General features: G+C 44.7%; 2 protein-coding genes across 7 annotated transcripts in view; both read left to right on the top strand.

Moving 5' to 3' along the window:
- Window positions 1–9,971, top strand: part of PROM1 (prominin 1) — an 88,354-nt gene extending 78,383 nt beyond the window's left edge. Inside the window, exons 21-26 of the mRNA XM_059675250.1 lie at window positions 1,834–1,914; window positions 2,304–2,372; window positions 6,662–6,754; window positions 8,522–8,637; window positions 9,164–9,187; window positions 9,587–9,971. Of these exons, the coding sequence (XP_059531233.1) occupies window positions 1,834–1,914; window positions 2,304–2,372; window positions 6,662–6,754; window positions 8,522–8,637; window positions 9,164–9,187; window positions 9,587–9,617 (414 nt within the window). The 3' untranslated portion in view covers window positions 9,618–9,971. The remainder of the gene's footprint in view (window positions 1–1,833; window positions 1,915–2,303; window positions 2,373–6,661; window positions 6,755–8,521; window positions 8,638–9,163; window positions 9,188–9,586) is intronic.
- Window positions 9,972–13,297: 3,326 nt separating this feature from the next.
- FGFBP1 (fibroblast growth factor binding protein 1) lies at window positions 13,298–21,023 on the top strand. Of its 6 annotated transcripts, none has more exons than XM_059675069.1 (3): window positions 13,298–14,627; window positions 17,525–18,279; window positions 19,926–21,023. In XM_059675069.1, the coding sequence occupies exon 3, from the start codon at window positions 19,946–19,948 to the stop codon at window positions 20,675–20,677; it is 732 nt and encodes a 243-aa protein (XP_059531052.1). In that variant the 5' UTR covers window positions 13,298–14,627; window positions 17,525–18,279; window positions 19,926–19,945; the 3' UTR covers window positions 20,678–21,023. The 6 variants fall into 6 exon arrangements, with proteins under 6 accessions (XP_059531052.1, XP_059531035.1, XP_059531060.1 ...); XM_059675052.1 differs by lacking the exon at window positions 13,298–14,627 and having other exon boundaries at window positions 15,210–17,687; window positions 18,100–18,279; XM_059675077.1 differs by lacking the exon at window positions 13,298–14,627 and adding an exon at window positions 15,210–16,586 and having other exon boundaries at window positions 18,100–18,279.
- Window positions 21,024–23,008: the final 1,985 nt, after the last annotated feature.

Below are 23,008 nucleotides of genomic sequence, written 5' to 3' on the forward strand. Positions count from 1 at the left end.
GGTCTTATTATAAAGCGCATACAGACTTTCATAGATGTTGCTTTTTCAGGTACTTTACATGTTTAAAAAGTCTCAATGATTCACTTATTTTAAATGCCAAACTGGGTTTTCCTACCATGATTTTTTGGTAAATACTTCTATCGGTACAAACCTCATTTTGGCACAAGGTTAGGCCCATGGGAAAGCTGCACTTGGATGTGTAGGATGCAGACTTAGAAGATGCACCAGTCACTTTTACCAAGAGAATGCTGCCTAACAAACAGCCTTCAGGTCTCAGTGCCTTCTGACCACAGACTTTCACTGTTGGGTGGACTGCAGGCTTCTCCATACGTTGCCCTCCCTAGAGACCAGCCTGGAGGAGCAGTTTCTGTCTGGGTTGCCTCACATCCTCTCAGTGCACAACAGGAATTTAGAGGATGAACAGGAACACAGGTTGCCCTTTAAGCCACTTCTTAGAACCAGCACATGGCCACTTCCTCTATGTCCATTGGCCAAAGCATGCCCCACGAACATGCTGTCATCACCAGGCAGCCATGACCAACTAATACAGTTCACCACAGGGGCTCTCTGAGTTGGAAACATTTCCATAACGGAAACTGAGTTCCCGGGCTGTGTTGCATTCAGCTGTAGCCACCATGTCAATGGGCAGCTCAGGAATATTTCTCATTTAATGCAATGGGCTGCCCTGAGGGTTTTGAAGGTTAGCCCCACCACAGAAAACTTCATGTCCTTCTCTGGGCTTTCCTCGGAGCTCCACATGCTTACCTTCATCATAGGGATTCTTGCCATATTTGACTGGGTCTCACCCGCCCACCCCACTGCTCCAGTAAACTGTGAGCTCCTCAGGTGGCCTTTGGTCTTCTCTCTGGGCAGCACTGAGCCTGCCTCTTTGTCGACGTACCAAGGTCTGACTTAGTTCCTCTGAAGCCTATTAGGTTTACTCTGCTCTGGACCGCCCTGTACCTTCAGTCACGGTTACCATTTCATAAGTGTGTGTCCCATGCCAAGGGAATCTGAGACAGACTGGTGGCCTTATATAGATCCTGTGCCACCCCAACACACTTCAGAATTAAGGGTGACAACAGGCAGCTATGCACTGACCTTTAAGAGGGGAAGGTGGGGGCAGAAAGCCACTCTTGACTCACTGTCTAGGCCAGGGGTGGGCAAACTTTTTGACTCGAGGGCCACAATGGGTTCTTAAACTGGACCGGAGGGCCGGAACAAAAGCATGGATGGAGTGTTTGTGTGAACTAATATAAATTCAAAGTAAACATCATTACATAAAAGGGTACGGTCTTTTTTTTTTTTAGTTTTATTCATTTCAAATGGGCCGGATCCGGCCCGAGGGCCGTAGTTTGCCCACTGCTGGTCTAGGCTATGTGCCCTGAGGTCTCTGGGCACCTCTAATTTGCACCAAGCTGCCCTGTGGATAGGCAGTGGCGTTGTCCTTATTTGTGTGACAGTGCAAAGCATGTGGACTTTGGAGTGAAAGTTCAAATTCCAGGTCTTAGGCTTCCCGGCTTGTTCACTGGGCAGAGTCAGCCCCCTGGCCTATGAAGGGGCATAACAATACCTTCCTTTCATCCTTGTGAGTATTCAGTGATGTGATTCAGATAAAGGACCTAGCCCAGTATCTGGCTCAAAGGAAATGCTTGCTACATATCCATGTCCTTCCCCCTGAACCTCGGAGCGTTGAGCTGGTTCTATGGTCCCCTTGCCTTGCAAGCTGTGGTGGTGTGGGATTGAATTAACAGCACTCACATCAATACTCAAACTGTCCGATGAAACCCTTTTATCACTTGACACCATGTTGATTGTTGCTGTGTTTTCCAGGTGAAAGTGACCAATATTCTTGAGGCTTTGGATTCTTCTCAGAAATTCATCACAAACGATCTTCCATCTATTATTATTGAAGTAAGACTTTTTTAAAAATAGTTTTTCTTTCTTTTCCATTTTTTTCTTTTTTTGTTAATCCTCACCCAAGGATGTTTTTCCATTGATTTTTTTAGAGAGAGTAGAAGGGATGGGGAGAGACACAGAGAGAGAAACATTGATGTGAGAGAGACACATCGATTGGTTGCCTCCCGCAAACACACCAATCAGGACTGGGGATCAAGCCTGTAACCCAGGTACATGCCCTTGACTGACTGAAGACTGACAGTCTCATCACTGAGCCAAACTGGCTGGGGTCAAAAAAGACATAAAAAAAAATCAGTATGCCAATAAGTAGATATGTGACCATAACTACCTGACTCAGTAGAGTATCATCCTAACAGTTTTCCTACTCTTTGATTTCTTTCCAGGAAAGTAAGGAGTATGCAGATATAATCATTTCATATTTTGAATATTATCTGAACTGGGCCAAGATCACTGTAAGTAGCTTCTCTTTTATGACCATACGGAAGTCATGTGTTAGAACAGTCATTTTCTAGGTTAAAATCAGAAGGAAATAAAAATCAAATTCCTACCCTAACCTGGTTTGGCTCAGTGGATAGAGCGTCAGCCTGTGGACTCAAGGGTCCCAGGTTCGATTCCGGTCAAGGGCATGTACCTTGGTTGTGGGCACATCCCCAGTAGGGGGTGTGCGGGAGGCAGCTGATTGATGTTTCTCTCTCATCTGTGTTTCTAACTCTCTATCCCTCTCCCTTCCGCTCTGTAAAAAATCAATAAAATATATTTTTAAAAAATCAAATTCCCAATAATTTGGTGGGAGATAAAGAAAAAGACCTTGAATGCGGGGACCACAACTGGAGGTTCCATGAGACACAGTACAAGTGCCATCCACACTGGGTGGCTCCTTGGGCCTCCCACCAGGTTGGAAAATATGCCCCTCTTTGTCTCCCCCGGCAGCTTCCTGGGCTCACCTTCCTCACAGGGATCCTTGCCACACTTGACTGTGTCTCCCCGAGTGAACCATGAACTCCCTAAGATAGAGTCCATTTGAAGCTTGGTTTGTACACACCATGGGCAGCACTGAGCCTAGGACATTGTTGGTAGTCAGCAAGGTGTGGTTTAAATAACAGAGATTTATCATATCACAGTTCTGGAGACCAGAAGTCCAAGATCAAGGTGTTGGTAGGGTTAGTTCCTTCTGATGCCCCTCTTCTTGGACTGTAGATAGCAGTCTTCTTTTTGTGTCTTTACTTGGTCTTTCCTCTGCGAGTGTCTGTCCAAATTTCCTCTTCTTTTGTAAGGGCACCCATCATGTTGGATTAAGGTCCACCCTAATGATCTCATTTCAACTGACTTGTCTCTTCAAAGACAATATCTCCAAATATAGTTTTGAGGTACTGGGGTTAGGACTTCAACATGTGAACTTTTGGGGAATGCAATTCACTCCATAATCGTTATATCTCCATGAATATATCAGAAAAGTTGAAGAGCAAAGTTTCCAGGGGTTTTAAGGTAGCACATTGCTCCCAGCACCCAACTTTTGTGGAATATGGTATCTTGAAAAATGCCTTTTGTCATCTTGAGCTCTGGGCTGGCTTCCCTCGAGGATTATTTCATTGGGGGAAGGTGATGCTTATACCTGACTAACTTGGATGGGTGCTGCCAGCCAAATGGGCTTGAAGAAGTTTAGTAACTCAGGAAAATTTGGCTACCCCTGAGAAGCCCTGGGCTTCTCAAATCCTATCCCTGGCCCTTCACCATATGAGCCAAAACTGCCTGGCCATCTTCTTCTTTTCTGCCCCACCCCACATTCCAGCCACACTCCACTGCTTGATTCCCTGAAACTTCCACATTTCTTTTTGTAAAATATATTTTTATTGATTTCAGAGAGGAAGGGAGAGGGAGAGATAGAAACATCAATGATGAGGGGGAATCATTGATCAGCTGCCTTCTGCATGCGCCCCCCCCCCCCCCCACTGGAGATTGAGCCTTGACTGGGAATTGAACCATGACATATCATTCATAGGTTGATTGATACTCAACAACTAAGCCATGATGGCCAGGCAAATGTTCACATTTCTCCATGCAATTCCTTCTGCATATTATATCCCCCTTGCCAATCCCTGTCTCTGGTACCCACTCTCCTGCAGTTGGTGGGCCATGCACCTGGTCCTCCTTTAAGAGCCAGCTTCTTGATGTGTGTGCTGACACCTCCTCCCATGCCCCAGGTGTGAGGACCTCAGGATCTTCTCAGTGCCAGCATCCAAGTGAGTGGTGGTGGAGGAAATGCATTATCGTTATCACCACCATCACCACTGCACATCTCCTCCTCTAGACCAAGGGACCACATTTGGGTCACATTCATACCTGGAATACAAAGCAAACACTCTGGAACCAAAGCGAGTCTAGACAGGAATGGCTGTGTTATACATGAGCCACACTATGGGAATATTAAGTGGCCATTTGTACAAAATGATCAGAGCCACACCACGAGACTTGGAGAGAAAAGCAAGATGCAGAAAAACATACAGAATATGAGCCATTACCCCACTTTCTGTAAACTAACCGAAGCCTATACAGAGAGTGTGTAATGTTGTTTGAACTTGGAGAGACGGGGTTATTAACATGGGTTGCCTTGTAAGGTCTATAGGTGAGCCAACCAAAGATGGAAGAGAAATAAGACACTCTCCATTGTCTATATTCCAATGTTTTTTGGGTGAATGAATGAATGTAGCTCTTTTAAGTCAATGGGATTAGAGCATCTGTCTAATTCACTGAACTTATTTACTTTCACCTCATGAATAAGTACATTGTTTTCTGTCTTCTAGAACAAGGTCAGCAGGTACTGCTGTTTTTGTAAATGAAACTTTATTGGCACTCAGCCACACCCATGTTTGGATATTGTCTGTGGTTGCCTTTGCCATGGCAGAGTCAGGCAATCTCACCTGCAAAGTCTAAACTATTTACTCTCTGGCCCTTTATAGGAAAAGTTTGCTGGCCCCGGTTCTGAAATGTGCACTTATTAGTTAACCAGCTTTCCATTTTCTTCCCACATCCTTTGTCAGATTCCAAAGGGGTCAGGTAAGAATTCAGACTGAGACACTTTGCTGGACAGGTGTACATTTTTTTTTAACAGGAGGAAAATCAGAGTTTAGTACATGTGCATGGGGAATTCACGTAGACATGACACAGCCATGAAAAGTCCAACATTGGGTATGCCGGGCATTTTGGACAAAGGAGAAAAGGGAGAGAATGGGGTATTAGATTTCAGAAGTGGCGATTCGCAGGTAGTTGAGGAAGATTGGAACCCGCGTGGCAGGACAATTCTTGCTGGCCGACTCAGAAACAACGGGCACAGGGGCTACCGAGCTGGCAGGCACCTGCCTGAACCCTCCTGTTGACCATGCGTCATTAGGCTAAGGCAGCGTCCTAACACCTCCTTCCGGAAGCAGGCTTCTCAGTCTGACGCTCTTGGGCAGGAGAGGGGGTGGGGAGGGTCAAAGGTTCTTTCTTAGTCTTTTGTTTCTTAATAAACAGCTTAAAATCAATATCCAAAAAAGCAGCTTCAGGATGGCAGACTTTTGATTCCTTCCATTACCATGCAAGTCCCCGAGCAAATGCCCAGGGGTGTGAGCCACAGGCCCAGGTTAAGCAAGGGCAGCTTACACACGCGAGCTGTTCATTTTCTGCTGGTGGCTCCCTGGTCCCTGCGGGAAGGAAGGCCTGCAGTCCTATTCCCTTTTCTTTTCTTTTTGGGTTTTTGGGTTTTTTGTTTTTTTTAATGCTAAAAGTATTACAAAGAGTATTACATATGTCTCCTTCCCCCCCCCCCTTGACATTTCCCCGGTCTCCCCTACCCCCCAGTGTCTTATGTCCATTAGTTATGCTTATATGCATGCATACAAGTCCTTCGGTTGATCTGTTATCCACCCCTGCTGCCCCCCAACCCTCCCCGGCCTTCCTGCTGTAGTTTGACAGTCTGTTCGATGCTGCTCTGCCTCTGTATCTATTTTTGTTCATCAATTTATAGTGGTCTTTATTATCCATAAATGAGTGAGATTGTGTGGATTTTTCCTTCATTGACTGGCTTATTTCACTTAGCATAATGCTCTCCAGTTCCATCCATGCTGTTGCAAATGGTAAGAATTCCTTCTTTTTTACAACAGCATGGTATTCCATTGTGTAGATGTACCACAGTTTTCTAATCCATTCATCTGTTGATGGGCACTTAGACTGTTTCCAGATCTTCGCTATGGTAAATTGTGCTGCTATGAACATAGGGAAGCATATATCCTTTCTGATTGGTGATTCTGGTTTCTTGGGATATATTCCTAGAAGTGGAATCACTGGGTCAAATGGGAGTTCCATTTTTAACTTCTTGAGGAAACTCCATACTGTCTTCCATAGTGGCTGCACCAGTCTGCATTCCCACCAGCAGTGCACGAGTATTCCCATTTCTCCGCATCCTCTCCCAGGTGTACTTTTTTATTCTCTCAGGGGTCCAGTAGGGTGGGTCCTGTTGTTCCAAATGACAAGTGAGGAAACTGGAAACAGGCTCAGAGAGACTCAGGGCCTTGCTTTCAAACACATACTTTTATACGTCTTTGAACTCACCCATAGAAACCAGCTCTCAGCTCTGGCTCTCAGCTCCGAATCTTAGCGGACAGAGATCGTTCTTGTGAAAACAGGCTGGAGGAGCACTGCATGCCTGGCTCTCATGCATTCGTGGCTCTGGCTCAGAGTCTGCCTGTGTTTCTTTCCCCCTCAGGTCATGGAGGAAATCGCAGCCTGCAAACCTGTGGCCACTGCTTTTGATTCTGCTTTTGACGTCTTTCTGTGCAACTACATTACCAAACCCATGGTGAGAATTTCATCTTTCAAAATAAGGACAGGCGACAACCTCATTATCTTTGATTCTCCTCCCCCCAGGATTGTGCTACACACTGTAACATAAAATAGTTTTCTGCTCAGGTGTGTTACATTTAGACCTAAAATCTAAAATGGAAATGAATATGTTCGTGTACCTAATTCACTAGAAAAGTCAAAGACTTAGCTGTGATTCTTCGTTCCTTACTAGAACTATGTTCACAGAAGGTAGGAGACCCTTGTGAAGAAAACTATTTGTCCAGAATAGTTGGAAAGGAAGAGTCATTGGTGGCTTTGGGTGGTTGTCGTTTAACCCAAGCTGCCTTTGCCTCACGGTGGACTGGGGAGGACTGCTCTAGAGTTGCCTATAGGACTAGCCTAAGGCACAGCATGAATACTTGAACCTCTCTTGGGACTTGGCGGGTTGTAGGTTCACAAAGCAGGACACATGTGAGACCCTGTCTGGGCACACACAGCATCATCTGATGGTGCAGCTACTTCGGTTCTGATTGCTGAGCAAGTTTAAACAACGTTGGCTGTCAAAGTCAGGGGTGTGGCCGTGGCAGACTGAGGCTGACACCCTCCAGAAGGAAGAACCAGCGCTCAGGCCCAGCCGATGCTGCCATGCGGGAGGAAGGGCTCGGTGTTATGGGACATGACTTCAGACTTTTCAAGAAAATACATAAATCCAGATTTCTCTATGAAATCTGACTTGGGGATATTGGCAACTATTTAAAAAAAATACTTTAACATTGCTTTATAGACAAAACAGGATTGAATCTAGCTTACCAGCTACCTGAAAGATTGGCTCAATTAAACATGGGCCATTTGTTGCCCTGATGGAGTAGTCAGTTGGTTACTAGTAGAGCATCATCCTGATACACCAAGGTTGTGGGTTCAGTCCTCGGACAGGGCACATACAAGAACCAATCAATATGTAGGTGGATAGTCCTAGCCGGTTTGGCTCAGTGGACAGAGCAGCGGTCTGCAAACCAAAGGGGATGTACCAGTCAAAGGCACGTACCTGGACCAGATTGGGGGGGCGGGGTACAGGAGGCACCTAATTGATGTGTTTCTCTCATATCAATATTTCTCTCTGTCTTTCCATCTCTCTTCCACTCTCTCTAAAAATCAATGGAAAAATACCTTTGGGTAAGGATTTTAAAAAATGAAAAAATGTAGGTGGATAGGTGGAACAACAAATCAATGTTTCTCTCCCCCCACTTCCTCTTTCTCTCTAGAGTCATAAAAGTTAAAAAAAATAAACATGGACTGTTTGTTGAGAACCTAGTACACACTAAGCATTGCTACATCTTCTTCACACAGTAATGTCATAGGGTGAGGACGCTGCTGTCCACGGTTCAGAGGTGGGACAAAGCCCAGAGAGGTTCTAGTCACCGTAACATCAGAACAACTCACCAAGGGGACTGGAGCCCCTGCCTGTGGCTGTCCATGCTGCATCCTTGGCAGCACAGGGTCTGGCTCACAGCTATTTTGCATGTCCTAGAAGCCAACCTGGCTCCCTCACTTACCCTCTCTGTTACTTTTTCTTCAAGGTTTTTAAAAAGAATTAATGAATTATAATAATTTGTAGCGTGCTACCCGGTGGCTGGCTCCTATCAAGTTCACCAGTGGTTTCAATGAATGAAATTAGAACTCATTTCTAAAAACTGCAAAATAGAATTCTTTTCCCCAAGTAAGTGTTGTTTCCCATTTCCCATCTTCATGCATGTAATCCTCCTGGTTTTCTCCTTTTCCCTAGAATTTGTTTTGGTTTGGCATAGGAAAAGCTACCATACTGCTACTTCCGGCTATAATTATTGCTGTGAAGCTAGCCAAGTACTATCGGAGGATGGACTCGGAGGATGTCTATGAAGAGTAAGTAGGAGCAGGCAACTTGCAGAGGCTGGGGGTCACTTCCTCTGCTGCTGCCCACACAGAGATTGCTAAAGACGAGCTCTGATGAGATGAAACTTGTTTCTTTTTCTTTTCTTTTCTTTTTTTTTTTTTTAAATTACTGGGTCATCTCTGTTCAGATAATTTCTTTGTACCAACTTTCTCAGGCTTGACTTAACTATTTTTTCCCTGCTTGCTTACTCTCCTCAGCTTTCTTAACCAGCCTTCTTATTTCTTGTTTGCAGTTCGGTCTCAGGGACTTGGCACTTGACTTTGTAGCTGTTTTCACTAGTTTGCATTTCGACCCTGTGGTCTGCCCTTCACTCTGAGTTCTGCGACCTTGTACACTTCATTTTCACATCATTCATCTCCTTCTCAACCTGTATTTCTCCTGAACTGGTTCTGTCAACATCATATTAGACTAAAAACGTGGGGCAGGGGGATACAGCTGTTGAGCTATGATAGTAATTTAAAAGAAATAATTGTATTTTTTTTGTGTGTTTTATAGTGATGAAAATATAGCCATGAAAAAGTAAGCCTTTTCTTTTTTTAAACCATGTTATTAGGATGGGACTGGGGGGGGGGTGTCTTTATTATTATGCAATGGACTTTTTAAGCTAAATTAATAATGTCTTAAAATTACATAACAACAATAGATATGTCCAGATAAAAATAAATGCCGATGGCTCTTAAAAATGAGGACTGGTACATGGATGCTGAAGAAATACTTGCTGAATTAATGAAGATTGTATGTTAAATGCAAATATATAAAACGGTGGCTTTAATATTTGGTTCTTAAAGGGAGCACATTTGCCTTTGTAGAGTTAACAAATGGTCACATGACCGTTATATGTTGTCTCTGTAATCCATGATGTCACTACTTCATCTTAGAGATAATGCGGTGTTTGGGGGATGTTTGTTTGTGTTGCAGAATGTACAGGTCAGCCTCTAACCCTCTATGAGCAAAGCTGGTGAACAGATCCAACTGCACGGTTCTTGGTCTGCAGCGTCTCCAAGTATTGGAAGAGAAACCGCCCTTTAGGAGTTTACAGATTCCGTGGTAGCATCCGAAACATGCCCTCGTGGGCCCAGGGCGCAAAGTGTGCCCCTGCTTCCCACCTTTCGAAGTGGGGCTTTCGCCATCTGAGTCTTCCCTAAGAGTTTAAATGTGTAACACATCCATTCATTTTCAGTTTAGCCTTTGGAACCAGACATGAATTTTGTCACATTTCATTGCACAGAAAGTTAGACTTGTAGTTGGAAGAAGTTCACAAATAGCAGATATGAGTGTGAACAATAAAAGAATGGTTTCCAAAATATGACTCCAATCTTCTTATTGAAAAAAAAACTTCTTATTTCAGTATCTTCTTCTTGAAAAAATAGTTACCATTTAAGGCACTGTATTATTTTTTTAGGGTGGTTATAACAAAGTGCATAAACTGAGTGGCTTAAAGCAACAGGAATACATTCTCTCTTGGTTATGGAGATCTGAAGTCTGAAATCAACATGCGATCAGAGTTGGTTTCCCCTAGAGGGCCCGAGGGAATCCATGCCAGTCTCTGAGAGTCTGATGATTGCAGGCAGTCCATGGCATCCCTTGGCTTATGGACTTAGCTCTCTGATTTCTGCCTCTCCCTTCATATTTGTTTCTTATGAAGGCCCTTTGCCTTTCACCTGCCCCCTCATCTAATCCTCACCACATCTCTATGAGGTCAGCAGTTGTATTCCTATTGATAAACTAAGTGCCTGAAGCTGACAGAGGCGAGTGATCCAACATCACACAGCCCTTAAGTGTCCAGGTAGGAAGAGGATCCAAATCCCTCATCCCACGGCTCCTAGTTCCTAGTACATGGACAGCAGAGGCTAGGGTGGGTTTGGCACAGACCATTTCCTAACGTTTCAATCTAAAACCCCCACATAGGTATCCAGTGTTTTCTGATGATGAAATGCAATGTGAATCAGCACTGTTCAAGGTGTGGCCTGAGGGCACAAAGCAACAGGATCATGTGGGAAGCTCTAGAAATACTAATTCTCAGATTACAACCCAGACACACTGAGGGTGAGGCCCAGGAATGTGTATTTCTTAAAATATATTTTTATTGATTTCATGGAGGAAGAGAGAGGGAGAGAGAGAAACATCAATGATGAGAATCATTGATTGGCTGCCTCCTGCAACCCCCACACTGGGTATCGAGCCATAACCTGGGCATGTGCCCTGACCGGGAATAGAACAATGACCTCCTGGTTCATGGTCAACGCTCAACCACTGAGCCACACTGGCTGGGCAGGAATGTGTATTTTAATAAGCTTTTCAGATGAGTCCAAAACACATTATACTTGGCCACGCTATATTGCAAATCACCATAAAGGACCGGTCTTGGTCTATAGCCCAGGAAATGCGACTATGCCCCATCCAAACAATGGATTGCTGCAAAGCAGCCTGTGTCTATTTAACCTCTGCAGGAAGGAAGGCAGAAGGCAGAGCCAGTACTGAGAGTATGTCCAGGGCTAACCACCAGCCCCAAAGCTGACCATCAGTTTGAAACGTCCGTCTCCACTCCTCTCCTCCCATGTAGGGGCTCCTACAGGCCCTCCTGCCTTTCCTGAACTGCTGCCAGCACCCCCCTAGGTCTGATCAGTGATTTTCACCACATATCTATTCTAAATGACCATTTATTTCATTGCTGTCTCCCAGCTAGATCGCTAACACTTGTGCACAAAGCTCCTGTCTTGATTTCCTTTGGTTCCCCGCCATGTGTTAGAGGAAAAATGGACCTCAGTTCAATATGGCTCTCCCTTGAGAAGCAACGTGAGCTCCCTTAGCCTCATCACCTCTTGTAAATGGGGCGAGGATTGCCCTCACCTCATTAGATGGGTGTGATGATCAGCATGATGCCTGGCACTGATAGACTCAAAGTGGAGCCCATGTCACTCACCCATGGTAGGCTTTCAATAAATAGCAGATCAAGTTTCCTTGTGAGGCAGTGAACTCCTTGTCAGTAGGGCTTCAAGCAAAGGCTTGTCAGCCTACATGTGTAATGTCCAGAAGGGGAGTCTCCATTTGGTTCCAAAAGGAAAGGAAAGGGAATAGGTAGAGTAGGAGCATCTCTGTCTGCCACTTGGACAGGAATGGCGTGTCTGAGGTAACTATTTTTGGAACTCTGGTATCTAGTAAAGGCTTGCAAATGCCAGGGGAAGGCTTGCATGGTAAATGATTAACTTTGCTCAATTTCAACCCTTAGCTCTGCAGCTCCTACCCATCCCTGACCCTAGTCCATGTGTTCTCAGAGTAACTGGCACACAGACTTTGAGTGCCAGGATGGGTGGTGAGGACCCTGTCGCTCACCTATGAGAGATGCGTGTTCGAATCACTGATTGCTGCTTCCCATCACAGAGGTGCACACACTGAAGTGGACAGCCGCTGTCTCAGCCCCTCAGAATCAGCTGCTATAATGCTCACACATCTGGCTATGTAGATAGTCCACAACACTGCCCAAACGGTCTATCCAGCGATCAGACCAGCAACACGATCTATCAAAGTCCTCTCTACCACTTGCTGATGTCCTCAGCTGAGAATGAGAGGAAACATGAAATGGCTGTTGAATGGCATGTTCATTAGCCCTCTGCCAGGAATGGTGTGATGTCATATGGCTGTAATTGATCCTGACAGCCAGAAATATGGCAGAGCTCAGTCTCAAGTGCTACTTTGGTGTGGCCAAAATCTGTCACACCTGCTACCCAGACAAATTTGTTACAAACTGTGGTCAGTTTATACACAGGGCTCAATAACACCTAGATGAGGCACATATTATCTCCTGTCCCCAAATAGTCCAACTCAGTCTGGGCTTCCCTTTGGTCATGTGACTTTTCCTTTACTGTCTCAGGAATCAATATTTGAGCCTCAGTCCTTAGTACCCCCAAGAACTGACTTGGGTGGCTGGCCCCAGATCTGCTCAGGACTCAACACCCCTGTTTTTATATGAGTCAGAATCTGCTCCTAAGCTGCTGTCCCCTGCTCTCCCTTGGAGCCTATTAGCAGATATCATCAGTGTAGTCACCACCTGGAAAGAAGGCTCGTGCCACTACCTTTGCCATCCACTGGTGGCAAATGGGAGAATTCAGGACAATGTTTGCAGGTCCAGGTGATCTTCCAGGCAAACTGATCTTTGATATTTTGTGCCAAAGAGATTGAGAAAAAAGTATTAGCCATGCCCAAAACAGAAAACTACCAAAATGTGTAAACAATTTAGCTACAGTCACAAAGTCTAGCAAGATTGGGATTATAGAGGCAACAACTGAATTTTGTTGGTGATATTCCACCGTGGAAACAACCATTTGGCTTTAGGTAAAGCAGAAATAACTTTCCAGCCCTAGCCGGTTTGGCTCAGTGTATAGACTATAAAGCATCAGCCTGCGGACTCAAGGATCCCAGGTTCGATTCTGATCAAGGGCACATGCCCAGGTTGCAGGCTCGGTCCCCATTGGAGGGTGTGCAGGAGGCAGCCAATCAATGATCCCCTTTCCTCATTGATGTTTTTTATCTCTCTCTTCCCTCCCTTCCTCTCTGAAATCTATCTATCTATCTATCTATCTATCTATCTATCTATCTATCTATCTATCTATCTATCTATATATTAATAATTTTCCAGTGTGTTCAACCCCTAAGTTGGGGCTTTATTGTTATAGCAACTGGCATCACCCAGCTAATACATTCAACTACTTTAGAGGCTATAGGACCTAGTCAATGACACATACCCTGTCTGAGCTCATGTAGGTAGGCACTCAGTCAATATTTGTCAGATTAATTGAATTTATACTTTTAAACTGATTGCATTGAACTATACCATCATCCCTAATACATATCCTCCTCTCACATTCAATGACCTAAAGATTATTTGAGTGTTGGGCCAGTTTGGGCACTGGGCCAATTACTGACCTTTTCAACAACCATCCCACGCCCTGCAGGAAGGATTTAAGAAATGCCTGAGAGATGCACCTACCTCAATTAGATGACCCCACCTTGAGCACCGTAGCCTTTCCTCCCACATAGTCAGTACCTGTATATTGTCATGGTTGACATCCTTGTCTTTCCCCCTATTGTCTGCCTTCTCTTTGAGGGCAAGGATCATGTCTCCTTGGCTGCATTCCAGTCCATTACAGAAAGACCCTGGGACATGCTCATTGCTTCATGAGTGCTCTTTAAATGAATAGAAGAATGAATGAATGACAGCAGAATGAAAGATTGCATGCAGAATAAATGAGTCTGGTTAGAGGCCACCCCAGGTCCTCTGGTAGTCTTCTCCTGCCTCCCTCACTTCCCCTAAACAGCCCACAACATGTGCTAGTCTTTTCCTCTCTGGGCCTGGCGCCGTTCTCCCTGGATTCCCTCCCAGGCCTTTGTAGAGCTTGTTTCTGGTGCCTTTCATGTACTCATCTTCACCTCTTCATATGACAGAAGTAGCAAGTCACAAGCTGACATGAGTGGTGACTTGCAACATGGACAGAGAAAAAGAATCACTTTTCCAACTTTATAGGGTGGCAACCAGCACTCTTGATAAAGAACATCAGTTAGAGACTGAAAATTCCAAAAGGACACTCTTCAATGTTTTCTTCTGCCCCAAATATGGAGATGGTGAGCATGCACATGTGTGATGTATGTAAGTGCATGTTTGTGTGTGTGTGTGTGTATAGAGGGGCATAGCCATCTGTGTGCTTCAGAATTTTATCCAAAAGGAGCAGATATCTTTAAATCATGTCTGACCTGTTTCACAATGATTTCCTTTTTAAAAGAGATATGAAAAACCTGGAGATGATCAATGAACTTACCTTGTATGATTCCAAGCATATGGCATTCTGGAAGGGGCACAACTATGGAGACAGGAAAAAGATCAGTGATCACCAGGGGTTAGAAAGAGGGGACATGCACAGATGATTTTTAGGACAGTGAAAATACTCTCGATGACACCATGATGGTGAGTATATGTCATTGTACATTTGTGACTATCCACAGATTGAACAACACCAAGAGTGAACTCTTGGAAGAAGCATGGACTTTGTGTAATTGTGGTATGTCAGGAAGGCTCATCCCCTGCTACAACTGTACCACTCTGGTGGACAATGGAGACAGGGTGGAAAGCAGTGTCAATGAGCAACAGGGGATGGGGGTGGGGTGTACTTTCTTTACTTTCTGCTCAGTTGTGCTGGAAACCAAAAACCATTCTTAAATATAAAGTTTAGAAATGATTTTTAAAATAACATTAGATAAAAAGTAAGGAAGTCTAAACAAAATATGGACTAGAGTAATAATTATCAACAGAGAGGTTATCAACAGGGAATCCTGGGTGAGATGTGGGGCAGCGTAACTACTAGTATCTTGAAAATATTTTGTAAAACCAATAATGTATATATATATAATGAATGAGAGGATGAGAAAGGATATATATATATATATAATGAATGAGAGGATGAGAAAGGAGAGAGAGGGAGGGAGAGAGAAGATTTATCCAAGAATGATCCTTTTTTTAAAATATATTTTATTGATTTTTTTTACAGAGAGGAAGGGAGAGGGATAGAGAGTTAGAAACATCAATGAGAGAGAAACATCGATCAGCTGCCTCTTGCACACTCCTTACTGGGGATGTGCCCGCAACCAAGGTACATGCTCTTGACCGGAATCAAACCTGGGATCCTTGAGTCCGCAGGCTGACGCTCTATCCACTGAGCCAAACTGGTTAGGGCCTTACTTTTTTTTAATACAAATATTAGAAGGCCTTAATTTAATTCTTCTTGAATTGCGTGTCAGGCATGTTCTTGGGTGACCTAAGCCTCAGCTCCACGTCTGTACCACAAGGATCCAGGCTGGACTTTCCTTCACAGATTCTTGTGAACAAAGTGAGACGCCTTTATGTAATCCATTGTCCATGAGCCAGTGATGCCCTGGATCCTGGGAGTATAGGGAAGTTGTAGGAACCTGCTGTGAACAGTCATTCTGGGGCTCCAAACCCTGTCCAGTTTCCCCAGTGCCCTGTAGTAAAAGTATAGAATTTTCTCAGTGTACCTAGATGTGAAATAGTACGGGGAAAACACATTAGCACAATGCCAGTGCGTTGTAAGCACTTACTGGGGTGACCGTCTATTTCTCTCCATGAACATCCATAAAAACGTGGAGGCATGGGCAAGATCAGGGACCAATGACACTGATAGAAAGAATGTTGTCTGTATATGAAGTCACTATTTGAGCTGCATCTTGAAGGATGAGCCAATGTGAGCCTAACAAAGTAAGACTGGAAGAGCATTCCAAGTATGGGGAACAGAGAAGCAAAGGCAGGAAGTGGGCAAGTGAACTGAGTATTCAGAAAGTGGTGGATGAGTATCCTAGTGTGGCCAGATTGTTGTTGTTTTTTGTTTGTTTGGTTTGTTTGTTTGTTTGTTTTGTGTGTGTGTGTAAATGAGTTTGGAATGACAGGTTGAGTCAACAGGGAAAGATCTACATGGCTTGGCCTAATACTGTACCCCCCTTGCTTGAAATAGAAAGATCAAGGCAAAAGTTGGGATGGGATAACAGGAAGGCTGAAGGTCCACAGGAAGCCAGAGGGGGAAGTCCCATGATCCCTGTCAAAGCTTAGAGAAACATTCTCAGAAAAGATCCTGGAGTCCACGTGTTTCCTTTAAATATGCTTTGTGTTCTGACCTATAGTCTTCTTCCAGAAAAAAAAAAAAAAGCTGGCTGCGTCCTGAGGATCAAGATGAATTCCTCATTATTTCAGAGGCCACCTTGATCTATATCTTCCTGTGGAACAAAGCTGCTTTATCTTGTCTACGTCCAAATGACGTAGGAGTGGGAGTGGGCAACGCTGACTTCAGTGACATGCAGGTGGGGGTGTCTTTGGCCTGTGGCCAAAGTGTGGCGCTGTTTCCTAAAACACCACACTGTGAGTGCCTATTTGGGGAGTATGTGTTCTATAAGATGGTGGTCGGAACCATGGGCATGGATCTCTTCATGAGCTTATTTTATAAGAGGCTTAGAGCTTGGGGAAATGGCCACCTCCGATGGCATTTATGTAAAGACCCTTTGGACCTCTGAGTAAACCAGTCAACATCCACAGCTTGAGCGGAATCCAACCACAATTAGGACTTTTGGTGTCTTTATTGTGGGCCAGGCCAGCACTTTTAGAAAATTTCAATTAGATGGCAGCTCAATTCCATATACTCTCATCTGGATGTTGGGGCATTTCTTAAAAGTTCAAGAACTCTCCATTTGTTTCAAAAAATGTATGTACAAAAAAATTATGACTTCTGAAAATACCAACCCCAATGCCACATGTTCTCAGCCAACTGGAGCTGAGTGCTGACCTTACTACCAGGACCTACCCGGATTGCCACAGTCCCCCCTTGCTCTTTAGTGTCTCAGCCCCAAAGGCAGATTGGTTGCCATTTATAGCCGTTTGTGTACTATTGTTCTTCTTATGGCTGAGTTAAGAAGAAAGGTACAACTTCTTGTGCCCAGATATGAAAAGGGAGGTGGCAAAATATAATGAGGTCCACATCTTCTTTGGCAAGTGAGTCTCCTTCTCTATGTTTAACATCAAAATGAAATATGTCTGTTTTTAAGGAATACAGCTGGAGTCCCCAATATGAACCAAATCATCCTCAATTACATTATGCCCATAAATAATTTAGTAGGAAAACCTAAGGGAGGTACTGTGATTGTCCTCAATCTGTAGATGCACACACAGAGGTTCAGAGAGGTTATGTGACAGCTGTGACAAGGGTTAGGTGAATGCTCTGTCATTCTGGTATGAGACTGCCTATCAAAGGTTGACCAGAATGAAGATCCCATGTGTGACCTGAAGGTGAATTTTTTCAGCAGAAATTCCCAGATCAGGAACTCACTCCCTACCAGCCATTCGGAGGCCCTGGATTCCTCTGCCCAATAGTCACTTCAGGTGCCTCAGTGAAAACAGAGACTCGGACACTGAGCTGTGTTTCCCAGCTCATCCACTCATCAACCCAACATTTACTGAGAATGGCAGGTAGGAAAATATCAGACAATAGATGCAGGGAGTCCCAGATTTAACTCTGGGCTCCTCATTCTTCTGGCTGTGTGACCTTGGACAAAACCTGAATATCTCCATGCTTCAGTTTTCCATCTGTAAAATGGGGTGAATCACAGCTTCCCATATCATAGATGGATGTGATGAGAACAAACAGAGAGATTTCGGTAAAATGGACCTAGCACAGTGCTTGGCAGCTATGATTATTTTTGTTGTTTATAACTTTCTCCAGAGATATTGCTGCATCAAAGAGTCCCTCAAAGAGGGTCTCTGCGAGGCTGAGCTGTCCTCCCAAACTGGCTGCTGGGGGAAGAGGAAGGGCTTGGAGGGCGCGGTCTAATGTCCTGTGTGTAACCCTCCGCCCACTTTACACCAACCACTTTCCCTGCAGGCGCTGGCTCCCTCCGAAGGGGCGTGGCTGGGAGGAGTGTGAAGAGAGCTGCACAGGTGTGTGCCCTGTGAACACCCTGTCTGCCTGGGCTCCTATAAAAAGGGCCTCCCCTGCCTTGCACTGCAGATGAGACTTGCTCTGGCACCCGGGATTGCACTGCATCTGCATACTCAGAACAAGGTAAGAGCCTGGCCCTTTAAGAGTGTGCTTGCCTGTCCCACTTCCAGCTTTCCCCAAAACCTCAAGTTCCTGAGGTCTGGATCCTAGCAGGGGTCCCATTGCCATGAGGAATGAGTGGGTCTTCATCTGGTATACCTAGCCTCACGCCCCACCTTCCTTTGGGACCCCACATGCCTATGACTGCCTTCCCCTTTCTCAATCCTAATAGCAGGTCAAAATACCTAGGCTGGAAATGAGATCAGGGCCATTTCCTAGGCCAGCCTTTTCTTTCTTTCTTTCTTTCTTTTTTTTTTTTTAATAAAATTCAGTATTTTCTTTTAAAACGGAGCACCAATAATATGAATCATCTTGCCATTGTGAATTAAGCCAAACCAAATCCTGAGCTGTTCATGATTGCTCTTTTATTTCTTGTCAATATTTTTGAAAGGCAGAGTAAGGTGAAGGTGAGAAGGGTGGTATAAAGGACCATAGAGATAAGTTCTGGCTGCCTATCCTGGCTTTGTCGCTTGCCCTTCATGGGATCTTGAACAATTGATTTGCTGATCTGAGACTTAACTGTCCCATCTGTTATCTGGAGAGCTTTATTATTACCTGCCAAGGAGCACTCTTGTGTGGATCAACAAGGTGAGACTCAGACGCTGGTCAAGTGCACAGAAATGCTATTTTTCTTCTCCTTTTCAGTGTAGTTTTGTTGCCTACCTGACATAATCCATGTAGGTTGGCATAGCATTTAAGGTCATCCTATTCATTCAATGATTTGGGATTTTTTTTGGTGTTTTTTTAAATAATTGATTAAGGGCATTCTGTATGCCCAGGATTGTGTGCTAAGCAGTCTAAATGCTGTGGTGGAAATTCACTCCTATCTACCCCGGTTCACTTTGCCCAGTCAAATTGAATGATCTCCCTTTCTTTATGCCTTTCCTTGGGTTCTTACTTCATCCCAATTGCCCCTCCTCACAAACCCACCCATCTCAGAGTGTACAAACCTCGTGCATGTTTAACCTTGGGTCAAACATCACTTTGCATGTCATTTCCCGTGTCCTTTCTCATAGTGTGGTCATCTGATTCCATGTAGAACTGTGATATAGAAATCCAGCACATCGGTGCTGGAGGAGTGGGCAGTTATCTCATGCAACACCTTGATTTCCAGATAAAATAACTGAGACCCAGAGGGAGGGAGTGACTTGCCCAAGATCAAGCTGGGGACACAATTGGGACAGACTCCTGATCAATACAATTTAGAATCCCCAAAGAGTTGCCTCTAAGTTTTTAAGATGTGAAACTTTCTTATTTACCTTGGTATATCTAGTCCAGTGTGTGGCATACAGCAGGTGCTCCATAAATGCCTGTTGAATGAGTGAATAAAAGCGCGAGTGGAAGACAAATGAAGGCATAAGTGAGTGAATGAATGAGGCTCAGAGAGTGGTGAAGGAAGGAATGAAGGGTAGGAAATTTTCACATTCAAGACTCCAGTCAAGCAGAAATATGAATAAACAGACTGCTTGTCTAGTAATTCCAGAAATCAGAAGGATTCTTGAACTTACTCCTAGGCAGGCAGGCATGTGCCAGGTGGAGGGAGGGTCAGCTTACAGCCTGTAGTGCGAAAATGCTGCCCAGCATTGACTCCCCTGCCTTTTGTCAAACAGGTTCCCACCAAACTAAGGACATGAGGATTCACAGCCTCACCTTGCTGTCCTTCCTCCTTCTGGCCGCTCAAGTGTTCTTGGTGGAGGGCAAAAAGGAAGTAAAGAAAAGAGGTGGCAGCAAAGCCACCACAGAAAAAACACAGACGCTGGCCAAGCCCTGGAATGAGCAGAGAAGCCAGCCACCCAAGCAACTAACCAAAGGCAAGTTTGTCACCCAAGACCAGGCCGACTGCAGGTGGGTGGTGACTGAGAAGGAGGAGGGCATTGTCCTGAAGGTCGATTGCACCCGACAGGATAACAAGTTTTCCTGTTCCTTTACGGGCAATCCAACTTCGTGCCTGGAGTCAACCAAAAAGGGTGCCTATTGGAAACAAATCGGCCGGAGCCTGCGCACTCAGAAAGTCATCTGTGGGGACTCAAAGAGCATCCTGAAGACCCGGGTGTGCAGAAAGAAGTTCCCAGAATCCAATCTGAAGTTGGTGAACTCTACTCTAATTGGGAAGAAACCCAGCCAGGAGACAATGGAGCCCTCTCCTAGGGAGCAGAGCATGACCAATGAGGCCTCCCTCATGGAGCCTAACAAGGTCAAAGAGAACACCCTCGCTGGCCCAGCAGAGTCCTCCCTCAATCCCGAGTGTCTGGAGGACCCAGACATGATGAACCAGAAGAAGGCAGCCCTGGAATACTGTGGGGAGTCCTGGAGCTCTTTCTGCAAATTCTTCTTCACCATGGTGCAGAGTGAATCATGTTAAGGAGGTCAAAAGAGAACAGAGCTCCATTAGGTGCATGTCCAAGCCTTCAGGATGCTGTAAAGCTCTCCAATTTCCCTGTAAAACGAACATTTCTATGAGCGCGCAGGAATTAAACAGAATTTGTAATTTTTTTTTGTTTTTGGAATTTGCTTTATATTCATTTCCCTAGGTGTGATTTTCAGAGGTTGTTGACTGCAATGTTTCCATGGCCCACAAAGCTGTGTGCATCTGAGCAGTAATGACCACTCTTTGAGCTGAATGAGCCAGAGGGATGATTTCAGTGTGATGCACTTTTGCTTAATTAACAAAATTAATAAAGCTCTGTGCGTTTTTCAAAAATTTTCAACCATTGTTTGTGTCTCTGCATCTAGTTCCAACAAACTCATAAGCAGGCCTCCACGTGTCAGTGCAAAATATATCTAAGGAAAGATTTCCTGTTCCCCATTCAACCCAAGTCCTCCCATAAGGTGACCCACTCCAAACTCCTATCTTTACACTTTCATGCCTTGCTCTGTGGTGTTTGATGCTCACTGTACTGATTTCAAGAGGGACACCTTGGGCATGAGTGAGACACCTGTCAGGGTCTCACAGATAGTAGGCAGGATTTGAACCTAGGAGGTCTCTAAGCCAAGCCCACATGCTGGATAAACACCCTCTACTGGAAAAGTCAGAGTTTCCCATTGCCAGCCACCATATGCAGAACCCCTGATCTTGAGTAGCTCATTTCTAGCCTGAGGGAGAGAGATCTGCATAAGAACAGTGCCCTGTGATAAAAGCTCCATGGAAAGGATGGAAAGGAAAAAAGCAGAAGAGGAAGAAGAACTCAGCTTGAGCTTCACGGAGGGGATGATACTGGAGCTGGAATTTGGAGTATCTTTAGGCAGGAAACAGGGTAGAATGGAGGCACTGTAGACAGATAACAGCATGTATAAAGGCAAAGACAGGAAAAATTATAGAGGCTGGAAGAGGCCACATGGCTGGAATGTAGTGGGGTTCAGGGATGACACTGCTGTCAATAATTTACATGTTAGTATGAAGAATCTTAAAGTGTTTTAATGCTATAGCTGGGAAGAGAGAATAAAGTGTCCCCAATGCCTTGTCACAATTCCACAAAGAACAAAAAGTGAGAAGTTGGAGTTGGTAAAAGCACTGTTCTTTAGAGCCTCTTGGGGATTGGTGGCAGGGAGGAATGGCCAGTGGAGTGGAAGAATGTCATTTTACCAGGACCTACACTGAGCATTGTCAGCCTCAGAGTTGACAGCCTCAGATTCCGTTTGATTATCAGCATCAACTTCATCAACTCGACATTTATCTCTCATTTTCTATGTCCAGGCACCATACTAACCTTTCCCCATGGAGTATACGTGTATTTATTCATTTAGTCACTCAATTAACACACAGTTTATTAAGCACAGACTATCAGACTCTTGTAGGAGCTCAGGATACAGCGATCTACAGGAGATGAATGCTCTGCCCCCATGGGGCTACCAGTGGGGAAACTAATGGTAAGCTCACAAATACACAAGCATCAAAGAGGAAAAGTAAAGAAAGAGGAGGGGGTAGAAGTGATGGAAGACAACCTGTCTTAGATGAGATGGTTAGGGGAGGCCTATCTATGGAGGTGACTTTTGAGTCTAGATCTAAATTAAGTGAGGCATTAAAATCAAGTGACGCTTTGGGGTAAGGATGTTCTAAATAGTGGGGACAGTGAGTACACGTGCTCTGACATTAATTAATAAGCTGTGGGCTCCTACTGTGTGCCAGGCATCGTTCTAGAGGAAGGAAATAATAACAAACGAAAAAGAAAGTTATCCTTTTTATGGTGTTTATATTCCGATAGCTGGGTCATGAGTGACATGTTCAGAAATATCAAACATTACAGACTCATTCTAGGACACAACTGGCCTATAAACCTTATCCCCACACCCAAGAGTATGGACCCAACATCACAGGCCCTCCTCATGGTCCTCCTGGCCACACAACAGGAGCATTTCCCTTAAAGTCTACACAGTTGTCAGCCCTTTGCCCCCTGCCCACTCATACACATTAATTCTACATAGTCTTGAAATAGGAAAACATTTCCAGGAGTCATTAAACAATAACACTGCTCTGGTCTGGATGATGTAAACATTGGAAAACAGACCAGACCAGACCAAAGGGAAAGCCCTCTTAAGGTCCCTTCTAGCCCATAAAGCTAATGGTTCTTCTAAGTCACTCATGGCTCTGGCCAATGGCAGAACTGGGAGGAGCCTTGTTTCTAACATAGTGGGGTCGGCAAGATCTGAGTTAGAGGTTTCTCTCTGCTGCTTCTCAACCAAGATCCCTGGGTCA

This window comes from Myotis daubentonii, chromosome 1, assembly GCF_963259705.1.
Source record: "Myotis daubentonii chromosome 1, mMyoDau2.1, whole genome shotgun sequence".
Classification (NCBI taxonomy): domain Eukaryota; kingdom Metazoa; phylum Chordata; class Mammalia; order Chiroptera; family Vespertilionidae; genus Myotis; species Myotis daubentonii.

Bases quoted from the DNA above. Each gene is read 5' to 3' on its own strand.
- FGFBP1 (XM_059675069.1), top strand. From the start codon at position 19,946: ATGAGGATTCACAGCCTCACCTTGCTGTCCTTCCTCCTTCTGGCCGCT.